Consider the following 24,937-nt stretch of genomic DNA (forward strand, 5'->3'; position numbering starts at 1 on the left):
GAGCAGGCTACAGGAGACAGTAATGATGAGAATGGTGGAATCAACTATATGGGAAGAAACAGAAGAACCCCGAAAAACCCACACATACTGTATTTGTCCAGCACAACTTGGCGCGAGTTGGTATCGAACCAAGGACCCCATGCACCAGATATGAACGCTTTACCACTGAGCCATCGCGGCCCACTAACTGTTATTGTTGATGCTGATTGTTAATAATTTAACATTTAGTTGGCCTGTTCACAAGTTGGTCTTATAGGGTGTATCTGAACATCAGTTAATAAACCAAGCAATGATCCTAAAAGTTTAATGCTAATTGAAGAACTGCTTCTAATTAGTCAATACTTTCCTCTGTTGTAGAAGTGATAATGAATTCAATCACCTAATGAAGTTATACACATTCATTATCAATTTTAGTACTGTATAATGAGCTACTTGAGAAGCCACTTAATTAGGTACGAATGTATCTTAGAAAGACGATGAAATAAATCGCTTATAGCAGATGTTCTGACAACAGATCATCCAATTAACATGCTGCCGATTCGAGTCCATTGTGAGCTTTAGTATCATGGAATTATATTTAATTGATATATAAGTAGCCTACGGCCTACAGTATTTTCCAAACATCAACATTATTTTATCTATCATACTATATAGCTTATTGTTATATATACAGGGTGTTAATGAACTATACCGACTTACTGTAAGAGGTGATTCTCACATCAAAATAAAGAGAAAAAAGTTCATATGGACCTATGGGGAAAAGTGCATACTTTCAGATCTAAGGCCGTCCAAAATCATGGAAAGCTATATGTTTCATCACAAAATATTTCGAATTCGAGCAAAGATGGAGTAATGGTCATTTCAGAGTAAAGGAAGTCATACATACGCCATTCAAAAATTCATACTTCAGCAATATGCACTAAGTGTGCAAGGGATACCCTACAGGACATAATTTCCTGACATGCCTCAAACAGAACAGAGATACACTTTGATTTCAAGGTGGATCCAAAGAAAGCAAAAGGTAAGACTTGAAACAAGTGAACACGGAATTCTTCAGCGCGAAGTCAAGACCGCAAGCCGCACGGTTCATTGTATTCGGAATAACATCCGAGTGACTACACATACAAAAACTTTGCTAGAATTAGAAGTCTTGCCAAGAAGGTACAGCGGCGTAAATATTTTGAATACATGGACTCAATTGGTGATTTTACTGTTAGTAACCCTAAAGTCTTTTGGTCTGTAATTAAATCTAGAACAAAATCTCCGGGCATACCGGCAACAGTTCAAGATGAAAATACTGTAGCGAGTGATGATCAAAGACCAGACCTCTTCAATAACTACTTCTGCAAAACATTTACTTCCCTTCCCTCTACAACCCATCTCCCCGCTCTCCTCCCCATCTGTTCGGACACCTTATCCATTCTCTCTACCACCCCGGGCGAAGTTCTGGCTCTCTTGCTATCGTTATCTCCACATAGATCACTTGGACCCGATAAAATTAGTCCTCTCTTTCTCAACAAAACTGCTTCAGTTATTGCGGTTCCTCTATCTATCTTATTCAATAGATGCTTCAAGGAAGGGTATTATCCCACCAGTTGGAAACTAGCTCACGTGACCCCAATATACGAATCAGGACTTAAAGATCATGTATCCTCCTATAGGCCAATATCTCTTCTTTCTGTAATATCAATTATCTGCGAAAAAATAATCAAAGACAGGCTACTTAAATTCACCTCACCTTACATCCATAGCTCTCAGCACGGCTTTCTACCGAAAAGCTCAAGTCTCTCAAACTTAAGTACTCTTCTTTCCTGTGCAGTCAAATGTATGAATAACAATACTCAATTAGATGTTATCTACTTTGATCTCTCGAAGGCCTTTGATTCTGTCAGTCACATTCATCTTCTTCATAAACTCTCCAATAGATTTAATATACATGGCAAATTTCTCTCTCTAATCACAAGCTACTTGAAGGACCGTAAACAGAGAGTTGTTCTTTCAGGGGCGACTTCTAACCCCCAACCCCTGATCTCAGGGGTGCCTCAGGGGAGTGCACTTGGGCCTCTGCTGTTTGTCCTGTATATGGATGATCTCTACACGCACTTATCAGCTCAACCTAGTGGCCTTCTGCTTTTTGCTGACGATTGTAAGTTATACAGAGAAATATCGTGTCTCCATGACATAATTGCTCTACAGGAAGACATAAATTACCTTACAGGCTGGTGTGAAATGTGGCACTTGAAACTCAACAGTAAGAAATGCGACAGTATTAGTATTACTTTGAAAAAGTATCCTGTCCCCTCCACATACCATATCAACGATTCCCCTATCACACATTCTGCTAGTCATAACGACCTTGGTGTCATCTTTGATTCAAAACTCACCTTCTTTGATCACATCTCCGCAATACTAAAGAATTCAATGCGCATGTTGGGACTTCTTTATCGATTCACCGAACTACGCACTGTTTCTTCATTAGCAACTTTTTATAAGACTTTAATAGCGCCCAAGATCGAATACTGCTCTCCCATATGGGCCATGGCAGCACCTACACATCTCTCCAGACTTGATTCTGTTCTCAATTTCTTCATCGCTATAGTCCGTTTTCGTGTACCTGCACTTCGAATATTATCTAAGAAGGAGCTCTTGCGACATCTTAATATTCAGACTCCTGAAGTACGCAGAATTATCTCTGACCTGAAATATCTACATAAAATAGTTAATGGAAGCTTAAGATCGGAAATATTACTTCAGGAACTATCCTTACGTGTCCCTTCCCGCATCACCCGGAATACCCACCTATTCCATCTTGCCCGTACTAGGTTGGCTGTTATACAGAGGTCTCTTTTTTTTATATAGAATACCAAATTGTTATAATCAAGTAACAACTGATGTGGACATTTTTTCGAGCTACCCAGTGTTTGAAAGAGCAATTAAACGAGCTTTGACTTAATAGTTTTACTTTTACACTCTTTTTTTCTGTTGTTGTTATTGTTGTCTTGTTTTTTTTTTCTTTCTTTTGTTAGCATGTCCCTGTGTAAAATGGCAAAGTTATGCTGTATCTGGGAATTTGTTCAATAAATAAATAAAATAAATAAATAACCCGTGGTACGATTTAGTTTGTCAGGTTATATTTCACGTTTTTCCACTTATAAGCATGAAACAAAACTGGCATCACTGGTCATTCCGAATATGAGGGAACGTGGAGATGACGGTTCCTAAGACTTCTGGCTTTCCACCGAAGTATTCCGTATTCACTGGTGTCAAGGGTTACCTTTTGACTACTTTGGACTCTCCTTCAAATCAGATCCCATCAGAGAATTATGATGGGAGCATGTCTGGGAACTGCGTCCTGTAGATAATCCCTTGCGCACCAATAGCACATTAATGATTTTTGGATGGCATATGTGTGACTTGCTTTACGCTATGACGGCCACCAAACGTCTTCTTGAATTCGAAATAACTTGTGAAATAGCTTTTCCACGATTTTGGACGGCCCTAGTTCTGAAACTATGCACTTTTCACAAAAGTTAATATGCCTTTTTTTCTTATTTTGATGTGTGAATCATCTCTTAAAGTTTGTCGATATAGTTCAATAGCACCATATCATTCTTGATAGGAGGGGGCGCGCTGGCTTTGTGGTGTACAAACACCGTGCTCGTGGGTTTTCTCGGGGTTCTCCCGTTTCCTTCCACTTTCTTCATTCCACCATTTCACTCATCTCTCATTATCACCGTCTCCTTTAGCCTAACCGGCATAACCATGGGACGTTAAACTTAAAGATTTCATTTCATTTTTTAGATTTCAAATCATCTACGACTCAAATTTTGTACTACCAGTAGATCAACCTTTGCTGTTAATGCCATTTCCCATAAATTTAATCATGCGTTCCAATCATTCGTGTCCAATAAAATTCCTACTCGATTAATCAAGTAATCAATCAAATCCTAATTGTTCCGACAATTGATTTCCAGAGCTTTGGGACATGCAGTTTGCTTACATCAGATGACACACTCTTTGGTCACCACATATTTGTTTGATATTAAAAGTGTGTGTAAGAAAGAGAGGAGAGAGAGAGAGTGAGAGAGAGAGAGAAAGAGAGAGCGAGAAAGAAAGAAAGAAAGAAAGGAGAGATTATTTCAACCTCTGACGTGCACTAATTTCTTCCTTTCATTCTGCTCTTTTATTCCCTTTTATTATTTAACTAATTTCTCTTTAGAATTAAATGCCATAAATTTCGTTCTGAATAAAAGACCGTGATTTTTCTTACCTCCAAAAATTGAAAAGAAATTACTGCACGTCCATGCTATAAAATTCCTCTCAATTCTTCTTCACCCCATACCTCCACCACCAACACATACTCTCCCGGTTTCAGCTCCAAAGATACGAATTCGAGGGGCCAAGTACGAGTAATACGAAGGATTGGTAAGAAATGAATGGTACGGAAAGGAAAAAAGAAAGAGGGTGCTCTCTCTTTATATATATATATATATATATATATATATATATATATATATATATATATATACCAATTCACATTTTCCTTTTCAAAGTTTTAATTGTCCCCAATAAGGACAAAGAAATCGAACAATCAATCACAAGAGAAGGCCCCCTTCTCCCATTCACCCAAAGAATACTACCTCACATTCAAAAAGAGATGGCAAACAATGGTACAGAAAGGGAGTGAGGAAATAGACTGGCATAATTACAATAATAACAATAATAATCAAAAGAAAGAATAGCGCCCAGAAAAAAGGCTATATGAAAGAAAAGACAAGAGGTACAGGTTGAATTTAAAGAACGCAAAAGAAAAAAAAAGTATCATTGACTGCTTAAAGATTGAATGAAAATGGTATATTTTCCTTTTCTTTCTTTCTATTTTCTTGGGTGTGGGGTCAAGGATAGGATTCTCTTCGAAAAGAATTTCGAGGACTCCTTTTCAGTTTCTCTAAGCCCTTATAATTCCACAGGCTTTATTTCACAAAAGACGTCTCAAGTCTTTTAATTGAATCTCCGGTGATGGATCGGACTCAAAGTCGTAATCTTGGAAGTATTCTCTTCTTATTTTTATTCCTTACTTCCCCCGCTCTCCCCAAAAGTTCCCCCTTCTTATCTTTTTCCCTCTTCTTAAAAAAAAAAAAAAAAACTTTAAATTAAAGCAAAGACCGGTAATACTGTAACAGAACTTTTTCTTTCTTTTTTTCAGTCTCATCATCCTCCCTTGCAATGACTTTAATCTTAATTGACTGTTGGAAGAAAAACCACCCATCGTTCGCTGACACCGATTCCCATTTTCTCAGTTTTTCCGGCTTCTCTGTGTCCTCTGCTACTTTTTTCTTCGTTTTTTTCAATTTCTCTTCACCTTCCCATTTTTCTTTAAAATGTTTTCTTTATTTTCCTTCATAAAATTTTTCCAACTTTGTCTGTTTTTTTGCTCTAAAAATGGCACTTTCTCACTCTATTTAATCATTATCATATAGTATCAAAGAGTTACGATTTACCGAGAACGCTTATTTCATAGTATATATATATATATATATATATATATATATATATATATATATATATATATATATATATATATATATATATATATATATGTTGTTTATCCGGGTGACTAGATAAGAACTAAAAATACTAACCACATAAACCAGCTGTTCCCAACATGCGGTAGTACACGTAACCCTGCAGATTAGCACCATAGTAGGGTAATTTCAGATTTTGCTCGCGGGAGAAAGAGCAAGGTTGTCTATCGACAAACACTTTCATATTTTTCATTAACTGATTAAAATTTATGTGTTTCCCAAACCCCTGCCCTCCCTAAATGACGTCTCTGTGCGATATGATGGGTACGATTAAAAATAAATAAATGGTGAGTTTTCTCCGCCTTATTTTTTGTGTTACTGTGTAAACAAATAGAAGATTTATTGGCGAATAAGGAGAATCTGATTCAATCAGAATTGAAAGGGCCCAATTCTCAATCTTCATACACAGATCATACGCCACTGACAAGAGATTTTCTGGGGATTAACTTAAAAGATAAGGATACAATCTGTATAATAATAATAATAATAATAATAATAATAATAATAATAATAATAATAAGTTCTTGTAACGTGTACTTCCCGTCGGTGGCACAAAACCTTTGACGTTGGTCAAATATACACAGACAGTTAGGGATCTACGAGGGTAGTCCAAAGCGCTCGGGATGCATTGAAACTGTTCGTGCTTCTGTTGGCAACACTGTTATGTTTGTTACTTTGCCCTACTCCCAAACAAGCCCGTTACAGAGTTCCAACATATACGATAATTATCGAATCATACGATAATTTTGACTTCGAATAGAGGGAAATATACAATAATCTAATAAATCCTGGTAAGAGGAAAATTAATAATTTTGAAGTTACTTCAAAATATCAAAGAAATGCTATTTATTGCATAGAGAAAAGGCGTTGAATTTTGGAAGCTATGTAACAAATTAATTCCAAATATAATTCGGGAAACCTGTCAGAAAGGTAACGAACGCAACTGAATTAAAATTGAGTAGTAATTATGAGCTGACCATGGGTGGATGATGGACAGTTGACGGGTAAGCTCACCACATATCCATTATGTACGTACGTCATGTTGTCAATAGTCTCGTTCGTGACCAGAAAACGCCACGTTTAAATCAGTGGTTCCCAACTTGTATGTCGCGCAGTCCAATAGAATGTGTCCCAAAATTTTAGAGTGTAAAAAATCATGAAGTATTTAACAATTAGTTAAAATCAATTTTGAGTTAGACTGTACTAGTTGCATCTGCCTTTGAGCAGATGCAACAAGACTCAGTACTGCACAGAGACACTATTTTATAGAAACTTATAGGCTATCGCTATTATAATTTATAGTAGGCCTAGCATTAATAATAAAATCAGACAAGTGTGTTGCAGTGCCGTGGATGCTCAGTAAAGTGAGTCTACAGTCAAATAAATAAATAAAAAATAAATTGGGAACCACTAGCTTCAATAATAAACTACATAAATCCCTGGCATTACATAACAATAATAGTCATATATATTGGCGTGTCCAGGAATCGTAAACGTGTAACAAGCATTCTTAAATATTCAAATTAACCATTTTAGATGATTACTTCACGGAGGCTGAACACTTAAGTGGCAATGGGAAAACTTAATAATTGTTACTTCATACAAGTAAAAACATTAATTTAAAAAGTGATGAATACACACACACACATACACAAAATCCATAACAAGAATTCAGTGTGAATAAATAAATAACTGGCTATTAAATTGTAAACCAGTATAATCTCAACGTTTTCAGTTCTACCCCCCCCCCCCCAAAAAAAAAAAGAGTTTTTCCTATGCTTCAGTAACCGTTGGTCACACGTTTCTGTTCTTATTCCAAAAAGGCTTATAACTCTCAGATGACTCAGACTCTCAGTTACTGTACTCTGAGCTACGCAATGTTTTCCACTTCACGTTATTGTCATTTCGCTTTTACCTGTGAATGACAATTGGTAAAAATGTTTTAAAGTCATGTCCTCCATTTCAGACAAACTCTTGAATTCTCATTTGCCTTATTAAAGAGAAAAACAATTATTTATATAGAGAACATGTTACACGGTTTGCATTTTCACGCAAAAGGATGCTTTAAATTATGAGCTTTCATCATTGCGAACATGTTAATTCATCACTTCCTCTTCCTCTCAGTCTCAGGTCAGCGAGCTCTCGACTGGTTTGACGCAGCTTTCAGTTTTCCCAATATTCTGAACCAGACTTTTCATTTCTGTATAGTTACTTTTTTAAGGAGTCTGGTTTACCAGAAACTCTTTAGCTATCTGTCCGTAAAATATGGTATCAATTTTGGCCAGAATGTAAGAATCTAGTTCATTGGTGGAGATAATATTCAAACCGGACGTGGCAGAAATCAACCACTTCCGTTTCTAACGATCACTGAATAGAATAACAAATGGCAATAGATAACGAAAAGTGATTTCTTGCAATCAATTTAGCGTCCCAAGAATACACTTCATCACATTCTTAACTCTCTACGATAACAGTAAGTTACAGAAATCCACTCAACTTCCGGTTTTAATACTGACCTATGTAGAGCAGAAAACGACGACATGAGATAGCGTCTTTTTTACTCGATTTAGCGTTCTAAGAATAAGTAACATCTTCTCTCTCAATCCTTTATTAAAGTTGCAAGCGGAAGAAATCAACGCTTCCGGTTGTAGCGTTGATCGCTATAAAGTAAAAATGGTACTTATTCTGGTAAAAATGGTAATAATAGACAGGGAGAAGGGTCTTCTACAATCAATTAAGCGGTCGAATAATATATTCCATCTTTATTCTAATATCTTTACTACTCTCCTAATCTCCTTATCTCCTAATACTCTACTAATCTCCTGTTTCAATACCAATTGAGAGAATACCACGCCATACAAACCAAACTCCTTCATATACTACTGTTAGTTGTTCTTTCCTATATATTGTATTATCTGATTCGTAGGCAGGGTGTTTCCTAATAACACCGACAACGTTTGGGAAGTGATTCCCAACACCAAGATTAGACAAAAAGTATAGACCAACCTATAGCCTGTCGATAACACGAAAAAAATGAACTTTAAAGGTCCATACCTCCAATACTATGGGACCTACCGTAGTAGGGTCAAGATTTCAATTGAATTTCTGTTTCAAAATCCTGCTGTACATCCGCTACAATTTTTATAGAGGTAGTTGGTGAGCACTTTAAATTAAATGCCCGTAGCCAAACTCCCTCTATAAAAATTGTTGCATCATGAGTACCACTGGATTCTGAATCATGTATTTTTGGATAGCGCATATATTCGTTCCTAAGTGAAGCCTTGACTTGACTACGGTAGGTCTCATAGTATTACAGCTACGAACCTTTAAAGTTAATTTTTTCATGTTTTCGGCAGCCTATATGACACACTTCTGCACCCAAGTTGGTATATACTGTTTGCCTTATCTTGGTGTCAGGGATCACCTTCCAAACATTGTCGATGTTGTTTTAAAACATCCTGTATAATAAGCCTTGCCTTCCTCTAGGTATTTTTTTTTCTCCTGCCATTCTCTCCATAGCTAATAGCGTGATTTCTTCGTGTCTCCTAACGTGTCCAATTATTTACCTCTTCTCTTCGAAAGAAATTTCTATACTTCTTTTCTTCACAATATCATTTCCAACACTTTTTCATTTGATACCTCATCCTACATTCTCCTATAGCACCACATTACGAAGGCTTTCGTTTTTCCTTTTCTTTGGAGCTCACCCTTTATATCCATACAACGCCATCTATTACAAACGGAACTTCTGCATCTCTTCTATCAGGTGATTTCTTATTTTGACCTTCTTTCTTCTTATTTCTTTTCTTGCGGTGATATTTAAAAAATGATATTTGAGTTATGTGTCAGAATAAGTACTTAAAGATTAAGATTAACTGCCTGCCATATGTGATGTACTTAAAAAGTTCATCGTTTAAATAGATAAAAAAGATTAATATTTTTCAAAATAAATTAATAAATTAGCCATATTTCAATAGACACCCTTGAACAAGGGTACGCATATCTCTAGTCGGATTTAAAACTAATATTTGGTGCCTGAAAAAGATACTCAAATGCTCCCCTCCCCTGCAAAAAAAGTGATTAAAATCGAAAGGTAAACTCCCTAGGACGTAACTGTTAAAAAGCCTAATCTGATTAAATTTAAGAACGTGTACATAGAATATCGTAAATTCCATTGCTATATCTTAAAAATTCAAATCGTTTCCCAACATTTCAGTCATGAATCTGATCGGTTATCTATGGTAATTGATTTCAAAATTGACGAATGATAAACAACCATCAGTAAATCATACCCATATTGACAGAACTCTCTTTGTAAAACAACTTTCTATTTGTAAACTAAACATATTTCTACTTTATATGCTATTAATTCTTTGCACTGAGCTTAGTTATGGATATATGTTTGGAAGATTCTCTAACACAGATTCACAATAGAAGTATCTTTGCTGTGTCCTCAGTGGCGGCGGCTCGGGGTCTTGAGGAAGCCACATCGGTTAAAACTTCAAATAACGGGAAGAAAACTTACCTATATACTAGTTCTTCTATGCAAGCAATAATACCTTAGGTAGGTTTTCTTCCCTTATAATAATTTGCAGCAATAAAAGTTTAAAATATTAACCACGAGACCTCATGTCTCACATAGTTCGATTTTCACGTAAAATTTTGTTGAAAACTGGCGTTCAAACTACGAATCAACCAACCATAATTAGACTTGCTATTTTAAAAGATTATGAATGGATTTTTTTAAAAAAATATGAATATTAAAGAACATTGTTGTTACGCTAAACCTGAGGTTAGCAGGAGACGTGGAAAATGTGTAGAAGCTTCAAACGTACGTGACAAGTAACTGCAAGTAGTAGTAGTAGAATTTTTTCAAGGAATTTTAGAGTCCCTAAGTTCATACCGCATCAGGACACGCGTGATTTTTGTATTCATAGCTTAACACTGTAAATATTTATTTTAGTAGAATATCTTGCAGAGGAGGAGATTGAAACCTGGCAACAACTCTGTCTCTTTGCGTACGCTACTGACCGAAAACATTTGTGGAATAGATACTATGTACAGCGGGGGACACTTCTAAATGGTACACCTTAGCAGTAAATCTCCATATGGCTGTACCATTTAGAAGTGTCCCCCGCTGTACGTCCAAAAATTAAAACAAAAAAAGTCTTTAAATATGGCTTCAGCTTTTTTTTTTTTTTTTTTTTTTAATGGACACGTGTTTACTCGTTAAGTTGGCAACCACGAAGGCGGCACAACAAAAAATGGAAGGAAAAAAATCACAATGTGATAACTCTTGTTTTGTTTGGAGTACAATGACCACAACACCAGAAAACTTGTGTCAAATGTTCCCATGAGCATCTTCCTTAACCTTTGCCATTCATTTACACTTTACGGACAAGAGTCAACAACTTAAACGCAATTCAGTTTGAAGGGGAACCAACGCCGCATTGCACGCCCGTTGCCTTGACCTCATTACAGAAACACTGTAATTAAAGAAATTAACTCAGCTGAACTGCTTCAAGTGACATACTTGAGGAGGAAGCAAAGAGAGGAAAAAAAAAAAAAAAGAGTATACGAAGAGATTTCTTATACATTAACGAATTGGACCAATGCAATTAAATGATTGCAGAACAGGAATTTTCACACGACCCCAATTTTACGTGTAGTAAGTAAGTGTCTTTCCCATAGGTAAGATTTAATAAAGAAACTCAACGTGTTCTTTGATTTTTCAATGCACTTAAAACGGAAATTGTATCTATAGGTTGTCATTGGTATTCCCAAAGAATTTATGTATTTAAGGAAGGAGAAATCTTTACAAGTACCAGTAAGACTATACATAAAGTATATTTTCTTTCTACGCGTATCACATTTGCTTTGTCAGAAGCAATGAGGATGAAGTGACGAGAAAACGACCAGATACTAATGCAGAACTGCCACTGCAACTGCAATGAAAATGTTAAATCAGAGTTCAGCTGGAATAGGGTGTTTTCAGTAATTGAACCGGAAGTATTGGGTTCCGGTCCTGGAAACTAAAAAGTTTTTAATTAACTATGCTTTAAGAAGAGAATATACCTTGTTCTATGCACGGAACCGAAATCTGTAATTCGACATGCTTCGGGAAGAGAATGAAATGAAGTGTTGTTCTTGATACGCCACTGTGTGAACATCAATCTGCTGCTTAAAATATTGAGAATTCCCCACATTTTTAGTAGCCGAATTTGCAGCCAGTGGAGCAATCCTATAGGCATGTACATTTTTGAAGATGACCGTTCTAAACTGTTTTTGACAAATTCTTTTTGGTTCCGTGCCCATAACATTTTTTCCCCTGGAAAAATTCAGAACCCATTTACACCTATCGGTTCCATTACCGTTAACCACCCAGGTTTGAAGATTTTCTGGTAAAGTCTTGAGCCTATTCGATTACTTTAGAAACAGGGTCCATGTGCCGAACGGAAAACTGAGGAAGTGTTGTGGGAATAAGACGAAGTATAAACATTTGATGTAATTAAAAAGAGGATAAACTGGTTAGTTTAAGAAGGAACTGTATCCTTTGGGATGTATGATAGAAGATACGGGAAAGAGTGAGGAATGAAAAATGTTCCAACTGATAATTATGTCAAGATGAAAAACTTAGACGAGGAACGTAGTCCATGTAATCTCGTAAGTTTGCAAAGAGTGACCTGCCCATAATGGATGATTTTATATGGTTGGATGGCGAAATATTATACATACTAAATAAAAGTTTAGACAAACGATATAGAAAGCTTAATTATAGCGTGCAGGTCTCTGGATTTGTTTCCGAATGGAACTGAAAGTTCGAATTTTGCCTAGCATTGAGTGGTACTAGTTTTACAGGAAAAAAAAAAAAAGTATTGTGGGACGAGTTTTCCATAATTGAAGTTGCTTAATTGATTAATTAACAAAGCTTAACGCACCTTTCCAGCACCAAGATTGTATGAGAAAATGACGGATCTGAATCATAAGAGCTCTCACCGGAAATCAAAATTGGGGTCTCCCATATCTTAACCCTCTACACACAAGTCGTCTCAAGCAAAAAAAGAAGAAAAAGTACTGACACATTGATGTTCTACAGGGTGTGGCACGTAAAACCGGTCCGTAAAGTGAACACATAAAATGAAATGTAAAACACGTCTGCAACTTCTCTCATTCGCATGAACCTGTTGACTCAATCTCCTGGTTGACTTTCGAGGACTTCTTGTCATTATCTCCTCCACCTGCATCTTTAATTCAGGTGTGCAGACAGATGGTCGTCTGTTCCTGGGAGCATTTTGAACCGATCCTGTACGCCGCCATTTTTCAATCAATTCCTGAATGGTGCTTTTTGCTGGCACAGAACGTCCTGGAAATTTCTCCCGAAACAAATTCTTTGTTTTCACAAAAGATCCAGTGAGAATGAACACTTCAACAAGCTCAACGCTCGGGTATCGAATACGGCATTATCACACACTGACACTCACCCGGCTTAACACAACGAGGCCTTTTTCTCAACTGGTTTCGACAAGTTTCACTGGCTGCGGCTGCACGTGACGGCTCCAGGTCACGTAAGTCGACCCGACCTCGACACGCCATTTCTTGGTAGGAAGGTAGATGATTTAAGTTGTTCCCAAAAACACAATATACCAGAATATTATGACGGGCCGGTTTTACGTGCCGCACCCTGTAGAAGCATTCAAAACATACGCACAAGAACACACTTAGAAGAAGGTTCATGAAAAGACAAGCCAGTCACAATTTAAATAAGAACTCAGTTCACGTGAAGTTCGTAAAGTTTGAGATATGGGATGAATAAATGAAAATTTTATTGATTGAGAGGAACAGCTAATTTATACTGTAATGCAGCCAGGACAAAATAACCATACTTGGAGCCATTTTCCCGATTCTTCCCCATTCTTGAGGCGACTGTTCGCTGAATGTGCATAACTTTTCTGAATCTTTATTTCATTCTGCGAATCCTGTTTCTTGTTTTATTTGCCTAGATCAATTATTATCTGAGCTAAGTAAAGTTGAAAGTAAGTCTATTAAATTGCATTACCGTATTAAAATATAATAATAATAAAAAAAGGACCAGTAGCTACGGCTTTATCTTGCAGAGTGAACTTTGTAACCAAAAGGTTACAGAAACTTTCACAGCTAAAAGTTAAGTCTCGATTTAGACATCATATCATGGACAGCAACACTCATCCTGTTACGCATGGAGTTAAAACAAGTAACTAACTAATCATCGACCGATATCTTCATTTTTATTCGTGGACCAGATCAAACATACTAGGAGGCCGGATGCAGCCCGCGGGTCGCCATTCGGACATCTCAGGTTAAAATGATTGAAAGCCTTTTGGGGTGCTGTTATAAATGAAATGTATCACGGTACTTCACGAAACAGCTTTCTATTGAACTTTTTTGATAGAGAAACTAAAAACCCGATACTGTATTGACTATCGGGGAGTTTTTACAACTAGAACACATCGAACTCTGATCCCGGAAGATGCAAACAACAGTGAAAGAAATAGATTTGTTGATTATATATTGTCAGAGCTTTTAGCATCACGGAGTTCAGTCTATTTATTTATTTTTTGGTACACTGAACTTGCCTGAGCTGACCAACCTGCACAAGACAACTTGTACACTGTAGCAGACACCGTTTCGCTTCTTAAAAATGGTCAATATAAACAGATGAACAACTTTACACGTATTAGCTACTTACATACAATAATATACAAAGCGATTGCAAAAATATGTAATGATCTTGTCTTTAATTACAAATCAACCACAACCAACCCACATACTGAGAAACAAAACGCAATTCAGTTTTCTTTTTACTTCAATCATTCTGTCGAAAAAAAAAAAAAAAGAATGAACAAGAAAATCCTTTCACTTTTCCTTCTTGTTTGAAAGTGAGAAAAAAAGCAGTAAACCGGTTAGCAAGGTGCAAAGACATTTTTTCAGCCGTGAGAATGGAAAACAAGAGTTCAACAAACAAATTTGCATACACAGTATGTATTCTGCATACATACGTAAGGTTTTAAAATGTTAATACATACTTACTAAAAGGAAAATTGTCATTGTTTTATACGTATTTCATCAACAGTACTCTTATGTATAGGTGTATTATATATATAAAGAGACAGAAGAACTACTTTTCTCAGGTGGTTATAATTAGAGAAAATAATTAACAAATAAAGCATATTGTAAAGAACGAAATGTTGAATATAAGCTAAATATTCTCTCGTGCCTCCAGCAAGGTGGTGCATATTTACCTGAGTGTTGAGAGGTTAGCGCACCTATCCGTAACGCCATTATATCTAGCTTTCTACATCGAAATTTGAAACTTACTAATTCGAAGAGTTCTTTTATATTAGATCAATACGAAAAACTTTGTGCCTTTACGGAAAATTGACCCCGAAATTATTCGCACTACTATGATTATTTAGACATACGGAAACGCACAACCCCTCCAAGTATCTATGTATATTCTCTTGTTAATACGTTAGGAATCAAGAATACGGTTTTCACGTAATTTTACACGATTTAAGTGTGATCTCGATGTCAAAATAAGATTTAATCGAATATTGATTCATCCATTCGGAAGATGTTTACCAACTGCGTATAAGGAACGGGTTTGGGTACATCTTTATTGGCGAATGCACTTTTCTTAAAAATTCGAATTTCAAATATTTATTTCTATTTTGATTCTTTGAGCCTGCAAACTGTGCGCGGTAGTACAGTCTCGAGAAGTAATTATCGATAACAAATAATAATAATAATAATAATAATAATAATAATAATAATAATAATAATAATAATAATAATAATAATAATGCAAACGATACACTACGAATGCAATCTTGATGCAGAGTTTGGAATATAATCTAACTTATATGCCAATTTTCTCAGCTCGGTAATGTTAAGATTAAAAATAAAATTCTCGTATAAGAATAGATATTTAATCAGCATTTATTAATTTACGTATTAAATTGTGTATCCTGAAAAAAAATCTGAATGCTGCACAGTTTCTTATTGTATAATGTTATGTTAAATAAATTTAGTAAATACTCTTTGAAGTATCATGGATTGGTGACAATTCGAACCCCGTATCTCCTAGCTGTCGAGGTTTTATTATTATTATTATTATTATTATTATTATTATTATTGGTGTGTCGGGGTGGGGGGTAACTCTTTAACTCGCTTAGAAGTCGATACACATAATATTTATTTCTTTGTGTTCCCACGTTTAAACAAAGGAATGAAAATATAAGCATTTCTCACGAATAAGAGCATGAAGTTTTCGAAAGAAAGCCAGGTATTTATTTTCTTGTTTCATTCTTTCTTCTGGGCGTCAGTTCGTTAAGACAAATCAGAATATGGAAAACGATTATGAATTCTACTGATTATAATCAAGGATCATTGTAATCTTATAGACTGAGGATATAGCCCAAGAGTGCAGACAGAGAATATGAAAGAAAACACAGGACTTTGTCACTTGTAATTACTTAAAAAAAAGATCAACCTCGTAGTATAGCAATGTATGCTGTAATGCTGTACCTCGTATGCTGTACCTCGTAGTATGCTGTAATGTATTATTTATTACATTACAGCTTCTTAAATAACCAGTATTTTTTAAACTGTGAAGCTCGGCATGGTTCTCATACGGCATTGATTTTAAAGTTTACAAAAAAGAATTTAGTTTATTCTCGGCTTTCTCAAAATCTACGCATGAGGTTCCACACACACTCACTCACTCTCTCTCTCTCTCTCTCACACACACACACACACAAATTTGTTCAGGACTATGAATCAGTTTATGTTGTATCTTTGAACTTTTTCTTGTTTCCGCTATACGGTAATAATATTATAGTTATCTTTGTATGATTAAGAAACACATAAGTTGTTTTCTATTTCTCTGTTGTTTACTTGTTCCTTACTACACAACATACCAAACTATTACTTCCAAAGATTGTTCGTAACAAGGGGTTTGTTCTTGCACATGGATACGTAAGGGTTGACAAAGGATTTATTTTCTTGTTCAACGCTCAGTCAATCTTTACGGTGGTCTTACGTTAGAGGCCAGTCTACTGAGATACGGGCGTCGTCGAAATTTTTCAATCACGAGTTAATAATAACAAATTCAGTGAAATGATGTGAAAAATGGCCACTGCCAGAAAACTTTTAGTGGGACAAACTTACAAGTGCTTTACTTCGGAAAATGATGGAAAAGTTTTATTTTAAATACATACATTATATAAACACTTCTTTTGCACTACAGCCAATTGTGGGCCAGGGCATCCACATTGGGTTCTGTCCCTAGCTCTGTCTTTCTATCCCCGAATATCCAATACACGCAGGTCTTCCCCGGTGTCTTCTAACCATCTTCTCCTGGGTCGTCCCCTCGCTCTCTTTCTTCCGATTATATTTTGGTTAATCATCTGGTTTGGGATTCTCGTATTGTTCATTCGTATGGCATACTCTATCCACCTGATTTTGTGTGATTTTGCTATACGTACTGTGTTTTCATTGTTGATTAGCTGGTCTATTTCATGATTGTATCTTTGTCTATATGTGTCATCATCGTTCTTAATTGGCCCGAAAAATCTTAATATTTTCCTTTCAAACACTAACAGCTGCTCTCTAGATCTCCATGTGAATTTCCACGTTTTGCACCCATAGGTCACACCACCAGAGTTTTATATTACATTGTCACTTTCGTTTCCCTTAGTTCTGAATAGTTTTTCGTATTTGTAGTAACCTTTGTTGTCAGCCTATAGAGAATTGTTACATTTTACGATTTCAGACCTATCTAAACATGGCCGTTCGTAGTGGAAAGGGTGGGAGCACGGGGGCAGTTGCCCCCGCCCTGGGTTTTCGAAGTGTGTTAAGTTCTTGGAAACGTAAACATACTAACTTGCTCTCACATACTATAATACTAAATACATTACAATACTATAGTTTGTTTCGGGGGAGGAGTCCAATATTACAACCAACTACGTTTATGTAGCACTGAACGGGTATTATTCTGCAAGAGAAAAGACGATAAGTAATTGTAAAATACTTCCACTTATATTTATTAAAAAAAAAAAAAAAAAACTAGATTGTCTTTATAAGAGAAAGACTACAAGATCAAGTTTTCATGCTATGTCAATCGTTTCTCTGTTAAACAAGTATAATTTTATTGAGAAAGTGTATGAATGTATGCTGAGTTATGAAGTTTTGGAGCTTTTCGGACCCGGCGGATCCCCCCGTGGGTACACCTCTGCGTCATTATGTGTACCAGCGTTGCCAGATCTAGCATAATGATGCTAGATCTAGCATAATTTGCATGTCTTTAGCATTTAGCATCTTGCTTTTAGCATCCTGCCCAAATCTAGCATAATTTCAGCAAGTTTATCAAAAAGCCGTTAAACCTGGAGATGAGAAAGAATTTGGTCGTGGGAAGAAAAAGAACGGCAGAAATGTATTCTCTTTCATTGATTCATACAGTCGGTAAACCATACAGGCAGTCTTATTTTCCGAAGTAAGTTAGAAACGGCTTTGGGCTTTTTTTTTTTTCCACCCAGGGTTTTCTAATCCTTTAACTGCGAGGCATGGGCGGAGCTTTGGGGGCCATTCTTCCCCCAACTTTTTGACACCTTCACCATCTTTATTTCTGACTTCATGACCATCTGTATTCCTGAAATGAAAGGTCTGAGACCTACCAAAAATCTGCCCCCCCCCCCAGCAGACAATTCCCAACTCCGCTTATGCTGCGAGGTAATTTTCTTTCGAAATATGTAAATAAACACTTTGCATTCATTTATACGATATATACGCCATTGAGTCTGGCAACGACAGTATTGAATTCTATCCACACATTCTTGCGCTCTGCGTATTTTAAGTTACGTTATCGAATCTCTACTTCGTTTTTTTTTTTTTTTTTAACCCCTGAATTAGTAATTATGAGGATCTAGCATAATTTGACCGAATCTAGCATAATTTCGATCAGGTTTTGGAATAATTCCGAGCTGTGAGTCTAGCAACGCTGATGTGTACACTTGCATCGAAGTGTGTGTATATTCGCGAAGTGTTCTTGTGTGTCGGTTCGGTATTTTGTTTCTGGATTTTTTTTCCGCTTGCAAAAAATCCTGAGGGTGTTCCTAACTATGAAAAGTACTATACAACTCAAACTCCTTTTGTCAAACTACTTTTTGAAGTTAGAATACAAAATAAATAGATTTAAGTCTGTTGTATGTAATCCAAATGCAAACGGATTAAATGTCAACGTTTGATACAAAGGAATGTGAAAACTACATATTTGATACTTTTAAAGTAATTTTGAAATCGAATATTATTACAGTATTACTATTTTCGAAAAAAAAAAAACATTTTATTGTCTTAAATATGTAATTCTGACTTTTTTTTTTCAAATCAGAAACCTGACTTACAAGAGTGCCAATGATATCTGACATCACTGCTTATCCCGGCTGTCTTGCCACAATATATCAGCATCAGCTACCTTATATTAAATTCATGGGTGCCAACAAAGGACTAGAAGGAGAAAGTTCTGGTTGGAACATGTTACTAATTTTTTTCGGGCTAGAGTAATAATAATAATAATAATAATAATAATAATAATAATAATAATAATAATAATAATAATAATAATAATATATCTGTGTAAACATATAAATACAATTTACAGAAGAACAATATACTTCATCACGACCGTTTCGAGTGGGTTTTCTGGAGACTGGATTCATTGAACAAAAGTTTAAAGGTTTTGCTATTTTGAGCGGGGCGTACGTATGAGGAGGATTTAGAAGGGATGCGTCCTGGAGGATGTGGGACCCACAGAGTAATGATACAGTATAATCCAGGGGCGGATCCAGGGGGCGATTGCCCCCCCCATAAGAGGAAACTTTGTTATTTTATATATATAAATAAAACCCATCCCAAAGTTTGGATCCCTTAAAAGTAGCAGTATGACAACCCACCGCCCCCACCCAGAAGTCGGTCCCGGATCCGCCCCTGGTATAATCAAATCAGTGGTGAGATCACTGGTAGTGATAAAGGTTCATCCCCCAAACACACACCTTTTAAATCCTCCTGATATGTAAAGCCCCAAAAAGCATTACTTTTAAAGATGAGGTTCGGGGTGACTTTTAGGATCCCTCAATATATGAAACTCGATTTCCATTGGGATTGTTTGTTTGTTTGTTTGTTTGTTTGTTTTTTTAAGTTCTAAGAGGAGAATTAGTTGTGCTGCCACTGGTTGGTAATGGCACTCTCCTATTAAACCATTCAAAAATATCAAAATAAACTACTTGTCAAAAAGAATCTGAATTCGAAAATTTAAAAAAAAAAAAAAAATGAAATTTGCATTTCTTACCTTCTCCAGTGCATGATGAAGGCTTGTCCTTGATGGTTTGAAGCAATATTGCCGTGTACTGGGTGATCAACATAATAGTATCTTTGCAATTCTACAGAGGCCCACATGCGAAACACATTATTATGTCACAAACAAACACATATACACACACTCTCACACGCAAAAGAGAATCATAAACAAAAAAGATGCACAGCTGACCACGCACAAACAACACAATTTTTTTACCACTTTCCCTTAGGAGTTAAAAAAACATACACAAAAGATCATGTAATGTCAGCTTTCACTGAGGAGGTACCGGTCACAATGACCAGAGAAAAAAGGCTATTATTTTTATATTTACAAAAAAGAACGCGTTTCGACGCACGTTATACACACTTCTTCATAAATTCACACGAAAACAAGCACATTACGAGGTTTCTTCTGATTAACAACGAACGAACGATAAAAATAATAATATTTTGTTACTCGAAAACACTACAACGCATCCAGACGTACTGTCAGACCATCATCGTCCACCCTTTAGTTCCATCCATGCCATGTAGTCGGATCAACTGCCAGCCACACCAACTATGGTAGACCGGACGTTGGAAAGACAGCCCAGTCAACTCGTCTTGCATGGAACTTGCTTCAAAGAAAGCTCCGTGAACCCTGAAGGAGAACGTCTTTTTTTCTTCTTTCTCGTTTTTCCATCCAATCCAATCCAACTTGCCTTTACCAACGACCAAAAACACCTACAGACAGTGCAGCCAACATTACAACTACATACAACAATGCTCAGGGTTGCTATCTATTACCTTGATAGTAATACCTGAAGTAAGTACGGAAAAGTTCACGTACTTACGTGGTACTAATGTATGACTGTTCCGTTCATTTTTTCCCTCGTCTCTCAGTATACAAAATAAGTTTGCTGAATAGTCGCAAGCAAGGCAATCTCCTGAAATAATTATAATCAAGAAGTGTCATTATATCCACTGCGAACTTCCGCATCATAGGTTCGATCCCTCACTATTCTCTCATCAATGCCAGGACTACGACTTTGGACAATGATGAACAGATAACGTTTTTGTTTAGTAATTCGGGGGATGTCCTTCACTAGGCGACTACGGGCGCAGATTCCCCCTCCTCCGTATTTGTTTAGGCTCCTTTAGGATTTAGATATTTTTCTTTTGGTTACATGGCAATAAACTCTAATACCCGAACGTCCATCCCCCCACAAAAAATATTCAGAAATCGCCGCCGTTGTAGACGAGTTTCGAATCTAACATCATTAGATTACTTTCTTTCAGAAATTCCTTACCCTTGTTTTTAATATTTCATTGTTAATGTAATTGGTACAAAATGGTTTCAACTACATCTTGAATCTAGTTTTAAAAGAAGGTGATATATTAAATTCTAATGGTGGGCTAATATTGCGGATAATACAAGAAGGAACATTAACACATGGTAAACCGGGTGCAAGAGGGCCCATCGCCTTATGAACAATGGTGTACCAGGTGATTTAAGTTCTGCTTACATATTTCTACCAAACCCACTATACATTTTTGAGCTCTCATAACGGTTCTGATCTTACCATAATCTCCTTGAGTGCATCCTCTTTAATTAAAATCAGAGGTGTCGAGTACCCAAGAGAATCAATTGCCCTCTGAAATATCGGAGAGTCTTGCTTCTTTGTCCACGTACGCTGCTGATTAAAACAAACATTTGTTAAATTTAAACACGCACACTTGTTTAATGTGTGGACGAACACTAAAATTTCACGTCGCATTTTGCCGTATGACCCCTAACAGACTGATTTTTATTAATTAATTAATTAATGTATATATCTTTTGACAGCAACGAGACTATAGAGGACAAGATCTATAGTTTAAAGTGGAGTATGAACCACTGTAATGCATTCGATATCCTCCCAACGGAGTCGAACACGGGACCTCGTGGATTAAGAGCACGCAAGCTAGCTAATAGACCAGCGAGAAGTGCTAACACTCCATATTTTGATGATTTCTGATTTGATTAAAAAATAGGAGAGCAAAAGAAAGTGATATGGAAATAGTTGAATATCGTGGTTGTGCTCGATAGGCTGAAGCAGAGGGTTACAGTCACAATTGCATTATAATTACCAGAAAATGAAATGAAATATTTCAGTTTAATGTCTCACGATTATGCCCTTTACGCTAAGGGAGACAGAGGATTACGGCAGGGGTGCCCACAAAGGGGGGCAATGACGCAAACTGCGTCATTGAAATATTTGGGGGGGTAAAAATCTATATAAATATGGTTGAGGGGGTGTAAAAATAATCGAAAAGATTTTTTTTTTCATGGAAGAACACCTATGGATAGACAATTGGGGGTGCGTCATGGACATAAGGAGGGGGTGGGCACCACTTATTACGGCAAGTGAAGGACGGAAGAATCGGTGGAATGAAAATGTGGGAAGTAACAAGAGTACCATGAGAAAACTCACGGATACAATGTTGTCCACCACCAACTTACTTGGCCGGAAATAGAACAAGGGACTCCACGCACTAGAGGTACGCGCTCTACCACTGAGCCACCATGCCTCTATAAACTAGTAGAATTAGTGAAATGAATGTAGTGGAAGGAAACGGGAAAAATTCCGAAAATGTACAGCATATACTAACTTGGTGCGGAAACTAACAAAAGGACCCTTACACCAGAGAAGAACACTACCACTTCCACCAAGTCACTATTTCCCCATCTAAACGCAAATCAAGTAAACAACTAAAATTTGAATAGAAAATAGTGATTTTATTGTGAAATTGGAAACACTGGCCAGGTGTAGAAGAAAAACAGGAACACCTCAGTCACGTGATGATCGGTGACTCATGTCACGGCCTAATTGCCCCGGAGAGGAAACAAGTGAAATCTACCGCGCGCACTTCTGCTTTTTTTTCTGTCATTTCCTCTCCGTAAGTTCACTTCACATCAGTATACTTAAGAAATTATTAAATATTTATTTTTGTATTAATAGTATAAGTAGTAAAGTGAATTAGTTATATTCAGAAGTGATAGTAATCAGAAACCAAGTGCTTGGTTGTAACACTTTCCTGTATTAAGGGAAAGTATCGTTCGCAAACATTGAAAAGTACTCTGCTTTTATACAAAATAGGATGAAATAACAGCGTGTCATCTCAATACCAGGAAGTGCTCAGTTCGAACTCTGGTCAACCTATCTATTATATGTAGTTTTAATCTGAAACAATATTGTCAAGACTCATTTTAAACTATGAACTCTATTGTCGTCGGTGAATGAGAAATGCATCATTACGTACGTATTGATAGGAGAGGCTGAAAAGGAAGCATATCCCTCTCATGCTAAAAGACTGCACATGCTCGGGCCGGACTCAGGCCTACACAGCATATATCACTTCGGGCTCGGGTCTTATATTTTTAAATATACTCGGGCCATATTTCCATATTTCTCGGGCCCTTTTCGGGCCTAACTTTGTAAATATACTGTACAATGATATTCATCGGACCGTTCGTAAATTCAAGAATTACATAGAAATCGCACTTCTATGAATCGAATGCTAGCATATAATATTCCTTTTATTAAATATCCGCAATGTTTATCAATAGCGAATATCTTTTAAAAGAAATCAATCCATTCCTATTTTTACCTTTTCTTTATTTTTTCTTTTTTTAAGTTTGACTTTCCGCGTTTCTGTCCTTCAGGCTAAAGGAACCGACCAGTTTTAGTCAACATCACTCTAATCTATACATTCGTCGTATGGGATACAAATACCTCATTCAAAATTTTCAAAGTTAGTATTGGCCGATTATGAGAACCAAAGGTTTTTACTACAGGAGTGCTACGGTGGTAGTAGCATGGTGCTAGTATTGTTTACCTGTGGTGTAAGAAGTCTTTGCTTCATTCCGAGAACATCCGTGTTTCTGCTTGATAATATCGTGTCTGCGATATTTTTCGAAGTTCTTTCCTTTCCATCCTCACCCTCCGCACATCATCATTCCACCAATTCTCACAAAATCATTCACTTCACTTTCTTTCTTTCTTTCTTTCTTTTCTTTTTTCTTTCTTTCTTTCTTTTCTTTTTTTTAGCCTGGCACAATTGTGCGTTGTTCAACATTAAAGTTAATTTCTACGAACATACTGATTAAGACCAATAACTGTATAATTTCATTAATTTATGGACAAATAAGGTTTTTTCTATCTCATGTTCACGCAGAGATTGTCAGGAAACAGATTTGCAATATTAGTATTTTTTCTAATCTAGCATAGTTTATTATTAATTTCTGCATTTAAAATCTAAGTTATATATATATATATATATATATATATATATATATATATATATATATATATATATATATATATATATATATATATATATATATATATATATATATATATATAATGTTATTTGCTGAACCCGCGCTGTCTACTCAGCGCATCGTTTTGTTATGAGATGACCATGAATCTCCTTCCCACTGTGCATGTCTCCTTACTTACACAAGTAAAGGATAGGGGATTTACAAAGGAAGTGAACTGCTATGTATAGATGATGTAGTGAGTTTGTACCAAATTTGTAGAAGTAACACAATATAAAGCGGAAATATATTTTTCTAATAAATCCATATCCACCCGAGTACGCCTCATTGCGTCTCTTGAGGCCTTTGAAGTTGCCAGCATGCAATAGGTTTTGCCTTCAGATTTAAGCAAAGTGCCTGCAATGTCCGTGAACCCGCCATACGTAACTTCTCTACTGGTTGCCTAACACCGCAGTTTCGGCCTGCAACAATGTTAATCTTATGGGCTTAAAACGGCCCCTAGAATGTTGAATAGAACAAAATCGACACGGTTTCTGAAAATTTGAATGAGAACTGGACAATCTGCACAAAATTTGGAATCGACCAGCGAAAAGGCACTTTTCTAGCACTTGTGGTTTTCGAGATCTCATTGTCGAAAGCACTGGCGACAAACATATAAACCTAG

General features: G+C 36.4%; 1 protein-coding gene across 4 annotated transcripts in view; it reads right to left on the reverse strand.

The window, feature by feature from the left end:
• The window catches only part of spri (Src homology 2 domain-containing protein sprint), a 946,527-nt gene that overhangs the window by 256,487 nt on the left and 665,103 nt on the right, over positions 1 to 24,937 (reverse strand). The window contains exon 1 of one of the 4 annotated variants that reach the window (XM_081771979.1): positions 19,966 to 20,679. The exons of the other annotated variants lie outside the window; for them this stretch is intronic. Coding sequence (XP_081628105.1) covers positions 19,966 to 20,072 — 107 coding nt within the window. The 5' untranslated portion in view covers positions 20,073 to 20,679. Of the gene's footprint in view, positions 1 to 19,965; positions 20,680 to 24,937 lie in introns of those variants that run through there. 4 annotated transcript variants of the gene reach the window in all.

Source organism: Thermobia domestica, chromosome 9 (genome assembly GCF_964235325.1).
Source record: "Thermobia domestica chromosome 9, izTheDome1.hap1.1, whole genome shotgun sequence".
In the NCBI taxonomy this organism is placed as follows: domain Eukaryota; kingdom Metazoa; phylum Arthropoda; class Insecta; order Zygentoma; family Lepismatidae; genus Thermobia; species Thermobia domestica.